Source organism: Mytilus galloprovincialis, chromosome 11 (genome assembly GCF_965363235.1).
Source record: "Mytilus galloprovincialis chromosome 11, xbMytGall1.hap1.1, whole genome shotgun sequence".
Lineage (NCBI taxonomy): Eukaryota > Metazoa > Mollusca > Bivalvia > Mytilida > Mytilidae > Mytilus > Mytilus galloprovincialis.
Genome location: NC_134848.1, coordinates 18,082,408 through 18,103,979, shown reverse-complemented (window position 1 = coordinate 18,103,979; position 21,572 = coordinate 18,082,408). Strand labels below are relative to the sequence as shown.

At 33.1% G+C, this 21,572-nt stretch overlaps 1 protein-coding gene across 4 annotated transcripts in view; it reads right to left on the bottom strand.

Annotated features, from left to right (window-relative positions):
* Window positions 1-20,830, bottom strand: part of LOC143051783 (uncharacterized) — a 62,708-nt gene extending 41,878 nt beyond the window's left edge. Inside the window, exons 1-8 of one of the 4 annotated variants that reach the window (XM_076224712.1) lie at window positions 20,760-20,830; window positions 19,469-19,594; window positions 7,460-7,584; window positions 4,909-5,600; window positions 3,600-3,947; window positions 2,903-3,061; window positions 569-708; window positions 21-221 (exon numbers count right to left, since the gene is read on the bottom strand). In XM_076224712.1, coding sequence (XP_076080827.1) covers window positions 21-221; window positions 569-708; window positions 2,903-3,061; window positions 3,600-3,947; window positions 4,909-5,600; window positions 7,460-7,584; window positions 19,469-19,570 — 1,767 coding nt within the window. In that variant the 5' untranslated portion in view covers window positions 19,571-19,594; window positions 20,760-20,830. Of the gene's footprint in view, window positions 1-20; window positions 222-568; window positions 709-2,902; window positions 3,062-3,599; window positions 3,948-4,908; window positions 5,601-7,459; window positions 7,585-9,251; window positions 9,418-19,468; window positions 19,595-20,336; window positions 20,555-20,759 lie in introns of those variants that run through there. The other 3 variants (XM_076224714.1, XM_076224713.1, XM_076224716.1) reach the window with 3 other exon arrangements.
* Between the last annotated feature and the right edge of the window lie 742 nt (window positions 20,831-21,572).

Here is a 21,572-nt window from a genome sequence, read left to right as displayed (position 1 = left end):
ATTTTCTTCAGGTCACTTACAAGATCATTGATTTTTCCATTTAATTCGTCGATCTTTTCATTCTGAACTTTGATTTCTTTGTCATATTTCTGCTGTACACAGGCAATCACTCTTTCATGTTCATGTCTCGCCCTCGCTAGGCTGTCTGAGTTACCCATCTCTGTCAGCTGTTGTGACATTGATTCTATAGTTGATTCTGTGGCCTGTAGCTTTCTCATCAACTAGATATATACATTGTAAAAGAATAAATGGAGAATATCTTCATGGGACACATGCTTGCATATTACATTATAAAGGGACATAACTGAAGAAGGGTAAAAGTGACACTACCCAGATTTTAATTTACTCATTTTGTTTGTTTATCTTTAAACAATAGCTAGTTTCTGTCCTTTTATATTGAATTTCAGACTGTTTCTTCATGTTCTTGTGGTATATAGATTTTTTCATGGCCAACTGGTTTCTGTATGAATTCCTAAAAGAGTTAAAATCCAGAAATGAAAAGGTGATGACATTGCATTTAGTATGTATCTATCAGAATAAATTCACATTGCTGATACTTATGGCTTACCTCATCTTTAGATTTCTGAAGACTTTCCACTTGATTTTCAGCAGATCTCAGTTTTCCTGTTACCTGGGAGACTTCACCTTTAGAGTCAACCAGAAGATTTTGAAGTTGTTCCATATTAGTAGAGGCTCCTGCTTTTTCTCCTATAAAAGATGAGATTGGATAGAGCAAAAAATATTACTGTTGATTTGTTTGTTTTTTTATACAAGTTTTATTAATTGAAAATTTGAAATATCAATCTGATAAAAATATAGGGTTATTGCCTGAATATTAGGAAATATTGTCCCGAGTAGAATTTTATATTGCACAAACTTGCGAGTGCAATATATGTTCTACGAGGGACAATATTTCCCAATATTCATGCAATAACCCTTTTATTGTATAGCAATATAATATTTAAAAGTAAAAATTGGTTTAAACTAAGATTTTGTCGTTGATGACGTCATGAATTCTGAAGATTTATTGCACTAGTGCAATATTGGAATTTATTGCACGCTAACTTTTGGTTACTTTCTGTGGGAAATATTATATTGCTATACAGTAATACTGATTATTACATCAGTCATTTAAAGTTTGTTGTTCAGTTCGATTCAAGGCTGCGTGATGAAGGCTGTACTTTGACCTATAACCACATCTTTTTATTTATATGTGTCTAAGCTTTGCTTACTATTATGTGATAAAGCTTCTTTTTACTTTATGTTTAAGCAACCTTTCAGGATCCTCAGGTATTTTTCCAATGTACACACTATCAAAATTTGGAAGGCAGACATTTCATTGACAGAACAGAAAGTAGAACAGTTAGTGTTTCCTGCAGCTTTTAAAAAGGGCAGGGTAATTGTTAGCTCAGAGGGCACATTAAGCGCGATAGACAACAATTTTAGGGCACTTACTTAACATAAACAGGCAATTTCTATAAAATGGATTCATTTAAAAAATACTAGTTTAATGACCTCTTAATAGTTATTGTTCAAAATATATACATGTAACAGACTTCTTTCTGGGTCTATCATATTCTTGATGTGGGACCACATTGAAAAAAAATGTTGGTTTGCCAAAGCCAGAGTTCCATAAAAAAGATCAGGGTGATAGGTTGGTTTTTTTTTTAAAATATGAATGGACTATTTAAAATGATTAACTTAAAGAATTTGTCTGGTCATTTTTAGTAACCAAAATTTAGTAAATTACAAAAAAAAATAACTTTACAAATTAACCCCTTCCCCTCTACACCCTTTTCCAAATTAAATTAATATAGATACACCAAGTTTTACTACTTTCATGGCACTACCATATCAGCTGTTTATTTTAAATGTCTATAAATAGCCAGAAATAGTTGTCTGTTACTTAGGTGTTTTCCCAAGTATTTTTCCCGCCTAAAATGATCATGTGACATGTTTGTAAACAAAAGACAACATTTCATCAAGGAATTCATTTATTTTCTGGATTATTCTGCTTTTAATAATTTAGTTTGGATTTTTATTCATTTCATTTAAGGTACAGTCAAGCATTTGTATTTAAAAATAGTTTGCAAAGAATTTTTACTTTTCACTTTGACAAATGTCTCATGATCGCCGTTCATTGGCTTGTTCAACCATGCAAACAATGTATATTATGTAAATTAGATATCTATCAGCTGTCAAAAATATTGATCTAAGCAATCGATGTTTTGAAATCGTTTTCCGGTTTAGTTTCTTGTCAAAACAATGTCATATCATTAATCTTCTAGGCAAAACGATGTTTCTGGGACTTGGGTGATACAATCAGGACGCGTGATTAGTATCTGTATTCACTATTCAATCTATTGCAGTTTGCTAATCAGCTGATTACGAAATCGATTACAAAATGGCGTCCTAGTGAACTTTTGTTTACGTTTGAAGGGAAATAACTCGAGCGGTATTCATAAAATATGTCTTTCAGTACCGTAAAGGCATGGCGTCAGGAATTTCGACAAAACTAGGGCAGGGCGCCAAATTTTTTTCCCAAAAAGGGCAGGCCGTCGAGAAATCACGGCAGGGCGCCATTACACGCCAAAACCACCTGTAGGAAACACTGAACAGTGTGTTGTCAGATTATTGTGAAGAGTCCATCTATATTTGTTGTATACAGGCCTATGGAAACTTCGCACTTTGATGAATATTTAAATTTTTGGTTTCCCCAAATCCATCAAACCAATAACTCCTATCATGACCAAATGAGTCACCTTGAGCATAAGAGCCATACTTTGAGCATAAGAGCCATACCTTGAGCATAAGAGCCATACCTTGAGCATAAGAGCCATACCTTGAGCATAAGAGCCATACCTTGTGCATAAGAGCCATACCTTGAGCATAAGAGCCATACCTTGAGCTATTGAGAGCTGATGTTTGAGTATTCTGTGTTCCCTTTCTTTCTGAGCTTTAAATGTATCCAAATCTTCTGTGATTTCCTCCAGTTTTCTACCTCTAGCTTTATACAAGGCCTGCAGTTGCTGGTACTGTCTATTGTCAGAACTATCTGTGTCTACAAAACATATTATGACTTTTTTAAATGGTGGACATTTTTAATCAATCGTAAAAAGCTTAGCAAAATTAAAGTATAAATGTCTTGTCCTGTCTTCTGTTGGTTGGTATTCTTATATATTTATTTTCCTTAAAACAAAATTGATATTAGAACAAATTTAGGAAAATTGTATGTTTTATCCAATTTACATAAAAATCTGGTACTTCAGGCATGCAGTGCCATGCACCATGATACACATTTGTAATTTTTAAAGTTCTGACAACTCGATTTTAATTTAACTTATACATTTGATTGACTGAATGATCCAATGAAAATAGGATTCTTAGCTTACTCAAACCACACAAACCTTCAAAAGACTCTTGTCAAAAAATTGGAGTTTGCAAACAATCAACAACATTTATAAAATTAGCATATTCCCCTAAAAAAATATGCCATTATTGACTTGCTAAAATGTAGAATATTTGTTTTTTTATTATTATAAATCCATGTGACCCAAGAAATGTGAAAAGATTGCTATAACGTTAATGCCTATCCATACCCGAGTAATAATTTCTTTCTGCTGCAAAATTTTCCTTAGGTTGCCTTGACAAATTATCTCCCTTTGACATTCTAGCCAGGTTATCTCCCTTCCTATCTTCATTCTCTTTGTCCTTCCCATGCTTATATTGAACTTTGTAGTCTTCAGTAAAATCTTGTTTCCTTGGTGACAAGGGCTTGCTGGGTGGTTCATCTTGACTTTGGGTCTGCTGTAAGCCGTATAGGTCAAGGTTATGACTTTGTGGAGTGATTCCTGTGGCCATTGAGGTCACTGTGTGGTATCCAAGGTCATTGGAAGGCATAGTTTGGTATCCCTGAGAATATGGGGTACTCTGATATGGTGTTACACCTGTAAAAATAGATAATACAATTTTGTTTTATGCACATAAAAAATACATTCTTGCTGTAATAACATGATTAATCATAATCAACTTTAAAAGAAGAAATGATACCTAAATTGAGTTGGCCTGAATTGGTACAAATATAGAATTGTAACATAAGCAAATGACTCCTGTTTATAATATGGTTGTGTATGTAGCTTTTTCTGTCAAAATATTCTAGTGTTGCTTTCTCATTAAGATATACCCAACATATCTTTATTCCTTAACATGTTTAATAATATGTATATCAGTGCCGTCAATGTGTGGTCCAGAAAGATAGCAATGAATTCAGGAACTTTCAAATCAATTACTCTGAAATTACTCTAATTATGCAACAATTGTTATTCATATTTAGATCATCTACAATTGACCGTTTCAGAATCTAAAGGACTATGGGTAATATCATTGTTTGTACCCAAAATGAAAATAACGTCACGTCATTGTTTGAATTTCCATTGTTTAGGACTTTTTTAACCAATCACGACGTTTTGGTGTACACTTTTGAAAATATTACCCAGAATGCATTAGATTCTGAAACGGCGAATTAACAAGAGTGATTTGTTATGACTACATTTACTGTGGATTCATTTATTTTCCTGGGCACCAATTTTTGAGGATGGCAGAAAACTTACTTATGATGGGTATTTCGATTTTATGGTTTTGCCAAGTCTGCATACAACCTGATAGAATCATTTAAACTTGTGGTTCACCGGCATCTATGAAAATTACTTTCCATTGAATAATAATGAATTCACAGTATACAACATCATGAACCTGTGTTATTCAGATTTAGATAATCTACAATTACTGAGATATTATCACTTAATGAGGGTGATTTGTTATGACTACAGTTATATATATGTGCTGTACTTTAAAAACATTTGATGACAGGTTTCTCATTTGGTATTTCTGCACATATTTCAAAGTTACCTGTCCTTGGCTGATCCTCTTCCTGATAGGTGTCTCTGTAAAAACCTGGATGGAACTGATGCTGCTGATGGGCATAAATGGGTGTGGCATAATGATCTGTGTGAGCATGCCCAGTGTCTGTATTCCCGCCTTCTGCTTCCTGTCTTTCCGGTATAGCACCAAATTGCTGACCATAATATTGTCCATACCCTTGACCAAGATCTGAATAAGCTTTCTGCTGACTTGGTGGAATCTGACTAGTGGGAATGAAATTCATTTGGTTACCATGGTGATGCATGTTATATGCATCTTTACCCAGCCAATCAGAACCTTTGTCATGTTGAATCACATGACCAATTGCACTTCCTTCACTGTTGCTATGGTAACCATCACTGGTAGTTCCCCCATCATGTCCATCAAGTATTCCTTCCTGAGAACGACGTAACATTTCTTGAGACTGCCGCACAGATTCTTGTGAACGTCGTAAAGAGGATGCCACCATTTCTTGTGACTGTCTGAGTAAATCCTGTGATTGGCGTGTAGATATTGTGGGCAGTTCTTTTGACTGTCTGACAGGTGGGACTGTGTCATATGGAGTGGGGGAATCTACTTCCTGATGTGTGGGGAGGGGTGTAGAAGTGGATCCAGGGAAGTATCTCCTTCCCCATCCATTAGCACCATTAAAACCTGGAGTCTGTTCAGTTTCTTTGTCTCTACAATTGATAAATCAATATGTCATGTATGTTGTAAAAATATATATCAAAATAAACATTCTATCAACAGTGTTCCAGCTAGGCCGTTTTCAGAGGGCGCGGCGCCCGCCCTTTTCCGAGTGGCGCCCTGTGCCCTTTTTACAGTTTCCAGGGCGCCCTGCCTTTTTTGAAGATCGATTGCATATTAATTTGAGTATTGATATGATACGCTAATTACTAAATTTTACCTGGGGAAAAGATTATGACTTTGTTTACCACCCCAAGCTAATCAATGGTTACAACTGGTGTCATAATCTGTTGTTATGGGTAATCCGTTTATCGGATGGGTCATTAATGATCATCAACATTAATTCGTTCAAATAGAATCGGTCAGTCGGCAATTATCTTTGAAGAAATGTGCATACAACAACTTGGGCACAATTTACGATCTTTACCGTAGTTTCATGGAAGAAACGTAATGACAGAAAGTTGGAAAACCATTATAAACTCGTTGAAGACATTGTTTTACTTGTTTTCTGTAAAATAAACAGAAAATTCAGACGTATTTGTCATTGACTGCCTTCATTTTTGATACGAAAATAACAAAATCATCCGCCATATTGTGATCATATTTACATCATATTTACGTACTGTTTATAATCCTCCAAAGATGGAGCACACCCGAATAAAGAAAGATAACTCAATCTGATTTTTTTCCTAGCATTGAGTAACCCATTTACATATTCTAAAATGTGTCTCCATACTTCTTGCTTAACAATATATATGTTTAGGTATTTATTTTGAGTTATGGGAAAAGTTAAAGAGGGTCTTAGTAGCAGTGTTGGTAGGGTGCCTTGGTCATCTTTTTCTGTATTCTTTATTTTTGATACTATTTTTCACTGTTGCTTTATATCCTAAAATTGTGAATTTACTGAGCACAGCTGTTTTGTGCTGTATTGCCATCAAGCACAGCAGGGGTAGAAAGGTGAAACTGGTAAAATGTGGTGGACCATAGAAACAGTATGAAACAGATCTCCTTTCAAAACATACTGCATATAAAGTTCAACTGTGCCAAGCAATGATAAAAAAAACTTGGGTGACAAGCTGCTTGACAAGTTTTTCAGCCTTAAAAATAGAAAGATAGAGTTCTATATGGGCTAAAGGTGTTGCTCTTGTATAACCTGTGATTCAACGAATAAACACAAATGTTTGATTAACATCTTTTATTAAAATATGCCCTTTTCATATTATCATATCGTGCGTTAAATGCCCTTTTTCAGGATTGGCACCCTGCCCTTTTGAAAACCTAGCTGGAACACTGATCAAGGTTGAAACTAGACTTTTATATATATAGCTTAACATATACATGTGTAAGTGCATAACTGAAACCCAAACCTTTATTGTAAATAATTAAGTATCAATTTTCATGATTTTTTTTACAATTCACTATCAAATTTTCTTGCTTTTCAACTATTGTGATGTTACAGAAAGAGGCCATGATTCCTGATGATGTCATATAGAAAGAACACATTTTTTTACCGATCATTAGATAAACAGATTCCACAACCTTATTTGGTGCTAATTTCAACATTTCTTCATTCTAACTAACTATCTAATCCTCTTCATGCCAGCTGGCATATAACATGTATAAGGCTGATATTTGTGGTCTCTCAACTGGCACTGTTGATTGTCCTTAGCAATCGTCTCCATATTACCCCAAGTCTTTCCCATGCTTCAGACAGTAATTAATTTGAAAATTTAATTGTCCTTAGCAGAGATATATATGGTGTGAAATTAAAATTTTGAACAATCAGTAGTTGTAGATATTGTTGTCTCAAATTTTAAAAACTGATTATATTTTAAACTATAAATGGACTTACTCTTCCTGTCGATTATTTTTTATATGTATACTGGAGTTTCTGGAATCATTTCCTTCATCGGATGTCACAGAAAACTCATCATCTTCCATCAAATCATCAAAAGCATTGGTCAGCAACTGTCGTAACTGAATGAAAAAACACAGTACATGTAGTCAGTTAATTATGATTTATTGAAAAATTGGTGTTTGATGCCCCTTTTGGCACAATTGGTTATTTTTTAATATTTCATGGTGGTCAGTTTTTATAGATGGAGAGGCTGGAAAAAACCATGATGACATTCTGCAGGAAAATTAGCAATCTGAGTCAATCAAAATGGGATTTGAACACATGTACAGCTGCCACATGGGGTGTTCAAACTCAGTGTACAGAATTATAACTAAAGATCAAGACCACTTTCTGATAGTTATCAAAGGTACCAGGATTATAATTTAGTACGCAAGATGTGTGTTTCGTCTACATAAGACTCAGCAGTGACGCTCATATCAAAATATTTATAAAGCCAAACAAGTACAAAGTTGAAGAGCATTGTGGATCTAAAATTCCCAAAAATTGTGCCAAATACGGCTAAGGTAATCTATGCAGTGACCCAGACCATAAGAGAATAACAAATTATGTCCTTAAACATGATACATATGATATTTTGTGTGGAACAATTTTTTTCTTGCCCCACTCTCTAGCTATAGTCATGACCATTAGATTTAATATATTTCTATCCCGTCTGTTGTAATAGGATGAAAGTCCCACCCCTTTGAAAAAAAAATGTTAGTTCATTTAATCAGCAAATAAAATTGACCTGCACCATTTTTACCATTACACCCCCATTATCTCAAACACTGTAACCATGGTAACCTTGAAGATAATAAATTGAACTAAAAGATCCTTCACTGAGGAATAAGAACATCTGTAAATAATTATAAACAAATGAAATTTCAATGCTATAATTACATTCAGTTTAAAACATTAACTCTCAGCTATATTTATTTTCACAACTTTTAAATTATTTTAAACATTTTCAATGCTTTTTTTATATGCAATGCCAATGTAAAACATTAAAACTCAGCAGGGTTTCATTTTTACAACTTGATAAAATATTTTCCATTTGTTTTTCAACACTTCAATCAGAACTTTCTTATTATATATATTTGTCTACGGATTTAACACAAAGAACAGTAGCTTGTCACCCAGAAACAGTAAACCTAGTATTTAGTTTAAGCAAATAAATCTTACTAAGTTTTACAATTGTAAATTAGATAAATTATCTCTTAATTGTACAATAACATTGTTAAATATTTGCTAACATGTCAAGCTGTATTTGCATTACAGAAAATTCTGATACTACGTTGTACCTATGTATTGGTATGTTGAATGTTGATTCAGATTTAAATATATTATTTCTAGATAGCCTCAAATTTCTTTACATGTTTCGAGATGTTAGATGTTCTCTTCATATTTTACTATATATTTCATTTTATAGTATAACTATTTGCTTAGAAGCATTTTGAGACATCAAAAAGATATAAACATGATAAAAGCAGTTGTTTTTATCAGCTTACTTCACACTAATAGTTCTACATTAAGAAACATTCTGAACATGGAGAATTCACTTTTCAATTTTAGATCCTACATATACATTTAGTAACTACCCAAGATTGATCACAAAATATATGTTAAAGTCCTGATGAATAAAAAATGGTGTATTGCTTTACAAGATGTTTATTTTTGTCTTGTTATTTCATATACCGTTAAACTTTTTAAAATTTTGATCCTTAAATGAAGATGTATTATAAAGTACTTGTTTTTTCAACTGTTGTCGACTGTTTAATTTCATGATGATGTCATGCAACCTCCTTCCTTGGCCTCAAGTGTCACGCAGCTTAATACAGGCCCTCAACAATGAGCACAGCCCATACTCTACTAAACATATCCACTCAAAACTAACTAAACATATCCATCCACAGTCATTTCATGAATTTATCAAACCATTCCTCGCTATAAAGACCCATGATAGTTTTTCCTTAAGAACTTAATAAACAAAGGATCTACACTACAGGATTAAGGGGATTAATTCAGCATTGATTATTCAATGCAATTTTGGCACAATATGACAAATTACAAATTCTTTCAAACCTTAAAATGAAGTCATGTAGTTAAATTCTGGTCCAAAAGTAGATAATTATACAGTGTAAATGTTATGTTTGCTTTGATATAAAAATATTTATAACATAAAACACTTAAAGTGAATTCATGGTTCACCAATTTAAAAATTATTATTAGAAATTTTGATTCAAATCTCCATAAGAAAAGCTGACTGTTATAGGTCTAGCTATTCTTTTTTTTTTTATCCATTTAAGTCATATATGACTGTAAACAAATTCAAGTTCTTAAAAATAACAGTTAAGTTTTGCCTTTCAAATTTTCAGCTTTTAAAGTGTAAATACCAGTTAGTGCTTCAGATACATTGCAATGAATGTTTCAATGTTATAATTTTCATGATAATCAAAAACAAGAATGTGTCCAAAGTACACGGATGCCCCACTCGCACTATCATTTTCCATGTTCAATGGACCGTGAAAATGGGTAAAAAATATAATTAGGCATTAAAATTAGAAAGATCATATCATAGGGAACATTTGTACTAAGTTTCAAGTTATTTGGACTTCAACTTCATCAAAAACTACCTTGACCAAAAACTTTAACCTGAAACTCGCACTTTCATTTTCTATGTTCAGTGGACGGTGAAATAAGGGTCAAAAGTTTAATTTGTCTTTAAAATTAGAAAGATCATATCATAAGGAACATATGTACTAAGTTTCAAGTTGATTGGACTTCCGCTTCATCAAAAACTACCTTGACCAAAAACTTTAACCTGAAGCGGGACAGACGGACGAACGAACAGACGGATGGACGAACAGACGCACAAACCAGAAAACATAATGCCCCTCTTCTATCGTAGGTGGGGCATAAAAAAATTGAAATCAAGCTGTCAGAGGTGCTAAAAAATCAATGTTTACAAAGATTTTGAAATCCTTTAGGCTAAAAAACTTAAACATTATAGTCTACTTATTAACTGATCTTAATCCTAAGTCTGGTCAGAACAGGTTAAAATACCTTGTACATATTTATATATGTATTTACCTTTGGGGTTTGAAAGCTAAGGCAAATTACAAGTGTTTACAAAAAGTCAAAATAAGTTTAAATGACATTTAAACTATACTAACTTGTATTATAATCAAGCATGGTTAGTGTAGGCTTTTGTAAAGTGTAAATTATTACCTAAAAGTGGGAGAAAAATTATAGGGTAAAAGAACAGTATGAGCTTTGCAGTGTAACATGGTTGTTTTTCATTCGTTGTTTTATGCAGAAATTAGGCGTTAGTTTTCTTGCTTGGATTTTTTAACATTTATCATGTCAGGGCCTTTTGTAGATGACTATGCGGTATGGGCTGTGCTTAATACAATAAAAGTTCACAGTAGAATATATATTGTTTTTTTATATTCACAAATTTGTATGAAATTATGAACATTACCACATTCATATTAACAAGTCCGCATCTACGTCACGCGTTTTCACACGCTTTTTGACATATCATGTCATGTCATGATTTCCCATTATCAGAAGTTGACATGTATGGCTGTGCTCATTGTTGAAGGCCATACAGTGACGTATTGTTCTTAATTTCTGTGTCATTTTGTCTTAATGGCAATTATACCACATCTCCTTCATTTATATTTCCACAATTTTGCCAGCTCTTAGATAAACAATCATTATCTGAATTAAATGTATTGTTTTCATGTTCTTGATTGGAAGCATTTCAACAATTTTCACTATTTTAGATTTTTCTTTTTAATATATGTATGTTAAGCACATAACCCATATTCATTTAAAATTCACTTCAGACATGTCAGATAGTGTAGAAATACAAGTCTACAATTAACAGATACTTTGATTTTAGAGTCATTTGATACATTCAATTTACTATATTGCCTGCCCATCTTTCCCTCATATTGCAAAATCTCCATCAATATATATTAATTCAGAGTGAGAAGTTTTATGATTTTTTCAAAATTAAAAAAAAATATTAACTGGATGACAAGTTCTGGAAGGTAAATTGGAATGGTAAATTTTATTCAAATCACATTACTTCAATACAGCACAGCATTTTTTTTCTTAAATTGCTTTTAATTAATATTTATTTACTGCTGATTATGAATCTCAACAGTAACAATATACAATACTTGTACAATGCAATTTCTGAATATATTATCTAATTCTGTCAATTACATGTACTCATAGGAAGGACATTGGTATATTTTTATATACTGTATATGTATGCAATACAGTTATATTCAATTGTAAATCAAATTAAACAGCCATACTTAAAGCTATAATATTTTGCATATAAAAAGAACTTTAAACGTTATCATTTAAAATTTATGATTATTTTATAAATCCCATTTATCATTATCACAGTTAAATAACTCAATATACATGATAGTATTCCATTAAAAAGTTGGTAAACAGTTTATTTAGTTGACTAACTTCAAAAGCATTCATGAATGTAAATCATGAATTTTAATCCACATGACCTATTTAAAGTTCAAACTAGCCTAATTAAAACTTAACTTGGATTTATGAATTATGAAATGAAAAGGCAAGACCAAAAAAACCTTGAATACAATAGACCTTCACAAGTTAATAATTTCAATATACATGTATAGACTTTTATAGTAGAATTAGTTTGTTCAATGCAAATGATTATATAAATATATATTTACATTATATTTTTTCACTCTTTTGGTCTTTAGGGAAATGTTGTTTGTGCTGTATTTAGATCCCTCTACAACAGCGTTTGTTACATGTACATGCACATGTATGTATAAAAATTGCGGTTTTTATCCTATGCAATCATAGGTTTGAATGTTGTTTTCAATTTATACTTGTCTATATATACAATGTATACATTTCTCTAGTCATGACAGTATGCACTTGTAAAAACATATATACAATATTTTTCGATTTCTCATTCATTCTGTTACATGATAAGAGAATGAGCCAAACATTCAATATTTTGTATTTACAGCAATCATGGCAATATATCATTGTATACAGGAGCAAAAATGATAAAATCTGGAATTCAAAGATATTCCAGAAAAATTTCATCCATGTGACAGTCACGTGAAAATTTTGTATTTACTAGACATATATATATATATTGGAATATTCCGTAAAAAGTTAGGACCCAGTAAAAATTAAGTCTGCATTGGCTACTGAGTCCCAGTACTGTAAAGTTTATTCCCTGTAAAGCACAAAGATGATATACCTCAATAAACAGCATCCACACGGAAGTTATCATCATGGCTGTTGAATGCCTCTAAATATTACATTGTACAGAAGTGACAATATATCCCAGTTACGCCTCAAACTAGTGTTTAGAAACTGCTAGACTAAGGTTTTCACATTCACAAACAATATACATACATGTCTTATGTACATGTATATATCCAAATTGCTCCGTAAAGTTTTTTCTTCAGATATTGATATTTTTTTTCAAAATCACAATGAGTGTGAGTGATAATGAAAGCAGCAGGTCCATACCAATACAGAGAAAGTCAAAAAATAAAACCATTATCATGATTATGGGGTCAATCTATAATTTGGGGTACAAATTTAACAATATCTTTTTTGTTCATTAAATATATGATTTTATGCAATTTTAAACTTGTCAATCATGTCAAATGCTTCTTATATTTCTTCCTTTTATTACAAATGTATTATTATTAACAATTTTCATTTTTACCCTTAACTGTAAACAATAACATATCCTCATGAACATAATAAAACCATTACTTTTGCTTACAACGTACATGTATGTGACAAAATCCAATTAAAATGACCTTTACAAAATTTTAAGTTATCATATTTCATTAATTACTATAATAGTTTGACATATTTTTAATTTGTGTTGAATTTTATTGAGTTTTCTAAATTGATCAAATAAACAAGAATGTGTCCTCAGAACACGAATGCCCCACTCGCACTATCATTTTCCATGTTCAGTGGACCGTGAAATTGGGGTAAAAACTCTAATTTGGCATTAAAATTAGAAAGATCATATCATAGGGAACATGTGTACAAAGTTTGAAGTCGATTGGACTTCAACTTCATCAAAAACTACCTTGACCAAAAACTTTAACCTGGAGCGGGACAGACGGACGGACGAACGAACGGACAGACGGACGCACAGACCAGAAAACCTAATGCCCCTCTACTATCGTAGGTGGGGCATAAAAAAAAAATCAGCAGAATTATATGTACTTATCATGCTTATAATACACATATTTGGCAACTTCCAAATTCCTCATTGAACAGTTTAAAATAACAATAAGTAACATGTTACCTATATACAATAGAAGGAATTTTAATAGTAATTTGATTATCTTAACATATCAATCATGCCAATATGGGATTATATTATCAGTAAAATTTGGAATTTTTACAAATACTATGTATAACGACTGCTTTTAGTTGCAGTACAGCAACAGGGGTTTAAATTAATGTGGGTCCGAGGTCTGGGACCTGTCTTTTCTAGGAGAGGACTTTTCCTTTTTAATTAAAAAAAGTGAAGGACCTACTATTTTTAACACTGATACTTTATGCATGACCATTGATTTCTTATCAAAATGCTTATGGAGGACCTTTCAAATTTTAAATGATCCTATACCTTTCTCTATATCATCAGTGGCATATCCAGAACTTTTCATTAGGGGGGATGGGGGCGCTGACTGACCTTAGGGGTGGGCCAGCTGCATGACCTAAAGGGGGGAGGCGCTCCAGACTTGCTTCGGTGATTCCCTATCTAATCAACCAAATATTTCGCACAAAAAGGGGGCAGGCCCCCAAGACCTCCCATGGATCCGCCAATGATCATGTATATATATACAAGAAATATAAATCAATGGTTAATCTTTTCTTTATAATTTCTTTGATGTTTGGTAAATTTTTGTTGAAGGGAAAACCAAAAAAAAGTTTCCTGTGCCTAAAACATACATGTTAAACATTTTATTGACAAAACAAAAGAATTCAAAAATCAAAGTGCTGGATAGCACCCATGGAAAGTTTGCAACGGTAGATTGTAATATTTCTAATAGATTGTGTGTAGATTGCATGGTTAACTTTTTTTTTCTACTTAAAAAAGAAAAAAAAACTTTATCAAGAAATAATTGTAACAGGATGCTGCTACGAAATCTCCCAAACAAAGCTCTCACAATTAGTCATTCCCACGGTCGTCTGACATTAAGCAAAGTCCAATACAAAGAGGTCTGGTCTAGTAAAGTGATATTCATGATTTAGGGGTGGGGATCTAGACAGTTTACAAGTTCTCAAACAGACAAGAGATAGGGGTAAGAGTGACCCTAGGGGACTAGCCTTTTATTTCATCTGATTTGTTTTATTATTCCGTACAAGAATATGTGTTGTTTCAGTGTGGGCATTTCGACAGTTTTCAAGTTTTCGAAAAGAAGGGGGTGGATCTTGACTGTTTACCAGTTCTCAAAACAGGATGGGGTGGGGTTACACCGAGGGACCTTCCTTATATTTCATTTTATTCGTTTTATTGTCCAATACAAGAATATTTATGATTAAGGGTTGGGGATCTCAACCGTTTACAAGTTCTCAAACATGAGGGGTTGGGGAGGACCCAGAAGGACTCCCACTATATTTCATTGGTTTTGTTTTGTTGCCCCATAAAAGAATATATATGGTTTAGGGGTGATCATCTCGACCGTTTACAAGTTTTCAAAAAGAAGGGGTGGGGTCACCCCTGTGGACTTCTTCTATATTTCATTTGATTTATTTTATTATCCCATACAAAAATGTATATGGTTTGTGGGTGGGGATCTCAACCGTTTACAAGTTCTCAAACAACAAGGGGGTGGGAGTGACCCCTAGGGACTCGCCTTCTTTTTCATTTAATTTGTTTTATTGTCCAGTACAAGAATATATATAGTTAAGGGGTGGGTATCTTGACCATTTCCAAGTTGTCAAACAACAGGGGATGGGGCTGACCCAAAAGGGACTCCCACTTTATTTCATTAAATTTGTTTTGTCGCCCTATACAAAAATATATATGGTTTAGGGGTGGGGATCTCGACCCTTTCCAAGTTCTCAGACATGAGGGGGTGGGGCTGACCCAAAGGGACACCAACTTTATTTCATTTGATTTGTTTTGTTGCCACATACAAAAATATATATGGTTTAGGGGTGGGGATCTCAACCGTTTACATGTTTTCAAAAAGAAAGGGATGGGGTGACTGACCCCTCTGGAGTTCCTCTATATTTCATTTGATTTATTTCATTGTCCCATACAATAATATATGTGGTATATGGGTTGGGTCTCAACTGTTAATACGTTCTCAAACAACCAGGGGTGAGAGTGACCCCAGGGGACTCGCCTTTTATTTCATTTGATTTGTTTTATTGTAACGTATAAGAATACAGATGGTTTAGGGGTGGGGATCTGACTGTTTTTTAGTTCTCAAACATGAGGGGTTGGGTGGGGTGACACCATGACTCAACCTAAATTTAATTCATTTAATTTGTTTTATGGTCCTGTGATCATTACTGAAAACCATGTGTGTCTGTCCCTTACTGTTTTCAAATTATAAAATTTATTATTGTTATTGAAAATTAAAAAAAAAATCCCATAGGGTTCTATAGTAAATTCCTCCCTTCTGTTGGCCCTCAAAATACAACTAAATAGACCACAAGAAGAAAAATAATAAGAACTGAGCAAAACCTTTGTTTAGGAGTCTTAATAGCAATTAGTATAATTACGAATTTTGTTATAGTCCGATTTCCAATGCCGAATATGTAAATGGCCGATTAATTATAGTCCGAGTTTGTTGTGGGCCGAGATCAGATGAGATACCAGATATGATACTTCCGATACTCTCGGGCTTTTAACTATTTAATAAACAGTAAGCGACGAAAAATGTTCATTCATGAACTATTTTAAACACGGTCTTAATTTTCTCTTCAACCGGAGGAAGGTAGGAAACCTCTGTAACCGGGATTATAGTACTTCCGTTTGGAGGCACACATATATGGATCTGATGCATGTCTGAAGAATACCGATAAATTCATAACGTAGAAACTTCTTTCTCGTGTGTGTATTGATTTTACTTTCCGCGTAGCGCAGATCCGCGAAGTAGTGTTTGTTCGTCATTTTCAAATGAAGTTGAATTATTTGATTTATCGATGAAAATTCAGTACATTTTTATTCAAGCTGTATGCTATTAAAATAGAAGAGCTCAAAATTTCAAAAGGATCTTTCTATTATTAGTTTTCAAACACCAGTACTATATATTATCTAGAAGTAGGACACACTTCCTAAAGTAAGATAGTCTGTCTCTTTTCGGGTTAGTCCGATGCCTTAAGAAAGTTTATTGCTATAGCAAGCTATAGCAAACTTTCCAAAAAAAGTTTTTAAGAGTAATTTAAAAAAAAAATCAGATACATGTACATTTGAACTACAATGTATTTCTGCTGATCTGCTGTGTTAAATCTGTGAAAAAAGCAACCAGGTGCTCCGCAGGGCGCAGCTTTATACGACCGCAGAGGTCGAACCCTGAACAGTTGGGGCAAGTATGGACAAAACATTCAAGCATGATACAGCTCTGAATTTGGATTGTGATCAAATTTTTGACATTACATGGTTTTTTTTTTACACAAAACAAATGCCAAGATTTTACAAATCAATTAAAGATTTCTTCTTCAAACTTTTTAAATCTAAAATTAAATAGTTGACACAGCATAGGTTTCTGACACAGAATGAATGTGGTCTAATGAACTTAAAAGGTTTTTTTTGCCTTTGAGCAAATCACTATGCTGTTGAATATTAATCCTCTCAAAAAAATGTTTGAAGAAATTTTCTTTTTATTTATGAAATCTGAAATGAGAAAAATTTAACCCCCCCCCCCTTTTTTTTCACATCCCCGTTTCCCTTTTTCAAAACTGATATCAATTCAAATTTCTAATGGAGTTTGCAACAATAACTACTCATTTAAATACATCATAAAATATTAAGATGTAAAAAAACTGCTTGTTATCACTGAATGGTAAAGATTATTTAAATTTATCAGTTGGTAGTAAAAAGTGTATATACATTGTATATTGTATATAACAAAGATTTAAGTTGATTCTGGACAAAGAAAGATAACTCCAATTAAAAAAAATTCTTGCTATTGCACAAATAGGATATTTCTTGCTTACTATTCTGGACAAAGAAAGATAACTCTAATTAAAAAAAAATTTGCTATTTCACAATATTGTGCAATTAGATATTTCTTGCCATTGCACAATACTGTGCAATTGAAAAGACTTGCTATTGCACAATACTTAATATAATAATTTTAGATCCTGATTTGGACCAACTTGAAAACTGGGCCCATAATCAAAAATCTAAGTACATGTTTAGATTCAGCATATCAAAGAGGCCCAAGAATTCAATTTTTGTTAAAATCAAACTTAGTTTAATTTTGGACCCTTTGGACTTTAATGTAGAATTTGAAATTTGAAAACAGGACCAAAAATGAAGAATCTACATACACAGTTAGATTTGGCATATCAAAGAACCCCAAGGATTCAATTTTTGATGAAATCAAACAAAGTTTAATTTTGGACCCTTTGGACCTTAATGTAGACCAATTTGAAAACTGGACCAAAAAAACTTCAATAATCAAGAATCTAAGTACATTTTTAGATTCAACATATCAAAGAACCCAACCGATTCATTTTTTGTCAAAATCAAACTAAGTTTAATTTTGGACCCTTTGGACCTTAATGTAGACCAATTTGAAAACGGGACCAAAAGTTGAGAATCTACATATACAGTTAGATTCGGCATATCAAAGAACCCCAATTATTCAATTTTGATGAAATCAAACAAAGTTTAATTTTGGACCCTTTGGGCCCCTTTTTCCTAAACTGTTGGGACCAAAACTCCCAAAATCAATACCAACCTTCCTTTTATGGTCATAAGCCTTGTGTTTAAATTTCATAGATTTGTATTTACTTATACTAACATTATAGTGCGAAAACCAAGAAAAATGCTTATTTGGGTCCCTTTTTGGCCCCTAATTCCTAATCTGTTGGGTCCTAAACTCCCAAAATAAATACCAACCTTCCTTTTGTGGTCATAAACATTGTGTTTAAATTTCATAGATTTCCATTTACTTAACCTAAGGTTATTGTGCAAAAACCAAGAAAAATGCTTATTTGGGCCCTTTATTGGCCCCTTATTCCTAAACTATTGAAACCAAAACTCCCAAAATCAATCCCAATCTTTCTTTTGTGGTCATAAACCTTGCGTCAAAATTTCATAGATTTCTATTAACTTAAACTAAAGTTATGGTGCGAAAACCAAGAAAATGCTTATTTGGGCCCTTTTTGGCCCCTTATTCCTAAAATGTTGGGACCAAAACTCCCAAAATCAATACCAACCTTCCTTTTATGGTCATAAACCTTGTGTTAAAATTTCATAGATTTCTATTCACTTTTACTAAAGTTAGAGTGCGAAAACTAAAAGTATTCGGACGCCGGACGACGACGACGACGACGACGACGACGCAGACGCCAACGTGATAGCAATATACGACGAAAATTTTTTCAAAATTTGCGGTCGTATAACAAAAATGAAGTCTATTTTTGTGACTAAACCCCCTCAAAACTCCTAGTTGAAACCTTTGCAGTTTACGTTAGACAAAGATTAACATGCCCTTTTTGAAACATAAATCATTGTGCTTAAGTGCCCTTTTCATGATTGGCTCCCTGCCCTTTTGAAATCTTAGCTGGAACACTGCACCTTCATCTTTTTTCATAACAAACTGTATGAACTCTGACCTACAATGTACCATAAAGTGCTATGACCTTTTCATCTACAAGTGTGTTGTTGTTACCCTACTGCATGTTCTGTAAAGTGACGTTTACATGACCTCTGACCTTATGACCTACCTCATGTTCTTGTTCCTCTTCCTCTTTCCTGTACTCAGCCTCCTGGATGTTCTGTAGAGCTTGTCCGTCAAAGTTGATGCTGGTTCCGCTCATGTTACTCATGGTTCATTTCATTAATGTACATTCCTACAAAAAATATGTATGATTTTTTAAAATTTAGGATGAAAAGTTATCCGAGAAATTGGCCAAAGGACCTAAGCGGTGTCATGATGCATGTGATGAAAAAATGGGTTAAATTCAAATAGACAGCTAGGGGTTGGCCCATTTCTGGAATGGCCTGAAATGTTACTTCATAAGGTCCCCAGCCTTCTCATAAGGGGTAGAACATGTAGAATGAATTCATCTTATCGCGTTTTGTACGCCATTACTGGACATCACAAAAGTTCCCGTAAAATTTTGACGTCATAATAGAAAATATCTGACGTCACCAATGGAAAAGTGATTGTTGTATATACTGATATATGAAGTCAAAAGTTTGAGCAGGACAGAATCTCAGCTCAAGAGGGACACATTTCAAAATAGCAAATTTATATAAGGTGTATCATCTAAAGCCACCCAAGACCTAAGGTTCTACTGATATTGTTTTGGCAATTTGGGGACTTAGCTAGGAAGCTTCATCCATTCTTGATTGAAAACATAACAGAACTTAACCCTTACTCAGTGAATTTTTCTTGTGGATAAACTAATCTACTAAAAAATGCGCCTCTATCAACATCTATCTATCTATATATCTTCCCATTCTCTATCAACATGTTTAGTTTACAAAATGTAAATAAAAACTGCCAAAAATTAAGTCAACCAAGATTTTAGGTTATCATGTAAACTTATGATACATCATTGTACATGTAGTTTGTAACTTCAATCCTACCTTATAAATGTTTCTGATTATAACAATCTAAATCTCCATTCCACTCAGTTTAAATTTTTATTTACATATTTTCCGAAAGAAAAATTTCTAAATAATGAACAGACAATGACACAAATAACATCGAAAACAATAGACAGTTCTTTAAAGATATTGATTAACTCCACACAACAGCATGCTATACCAGTCAACTCCAGTGATCATGATTCAACGTGTGACTAGGATTAAATGTTCTCTTTTTAACTTTGTCGATGTCGTGTTTTGACTTGTTTTCTAGATGAGAGATGCAGGTCGCTCAGTTTTATTGCGATGGGCAAGGGACTTTCTGTCTCCTAAAAATGAAAATAATGGAGGATTTTGATTTAGTTTTATTTTTGTTTGGTGTATTAGTATGTTCTATCTATCATCAGGTCTAATTAAACTAACTTTAGCAACCAACTTTTGCAATTTTTAAAGTCGCCGCCATTCACAAACAATTCCCACAATGCATTGTTATGTATCGGAAGTTTCTAATTTTTGGGTATAAATTAAATTATCCAGTCCCGACCAAAAGAAACTATACCTAAAACAGGTATCATATAACAGACAAATAAACAAATTTAGATATAAATAATGATTTAAAGAATAAAAAACATAATTATAAATTCATCAATGCTGGGAATAGTACATATGTTCCTGATCAATGGAATTCATAACTCCTGAAAAATTAGATGTTTACATGACTGTTTATTAGATGAAACTTTGATTGAGGACCTATAATAGAATTTAAACAATTTATGAAATAGAGCGATTATACTTCAGTCCTACAAAAGGTTGTACTTTAAAGGAACTCGGAAGTCTATTTTAATTTCGTTAACAGTGATGGGTGCAATATGCGGCTATTTGAATTTTCGTCAATAAACGGAGTGGTGCAAAAGCCAATATGCCTATTTCGTCAACAGAGAAGTGAAGGGTGCAATATGCTTATTTCGTTAACAGTGAGGAATACAAGTATGTCTATTTCGTTAACTGAGAGGGTGCAAAATGCCTATTTTTTCAACAGAGCGAGATGCGATATACTTATTTCGTCAACAGAGAAGGGTACATGTTTATTCGTCAATAAAGAGAGGTGCAATATGCTTATTTTGTCAACAGAGAAGGGTGCAATATGCTTATTTCGTCAACATAGAGTGGTGCAATATATACTTATTTCGTCAATAAAGAAAGGTGCAATATGCTTATTTCGTCAACAGAGAGGGT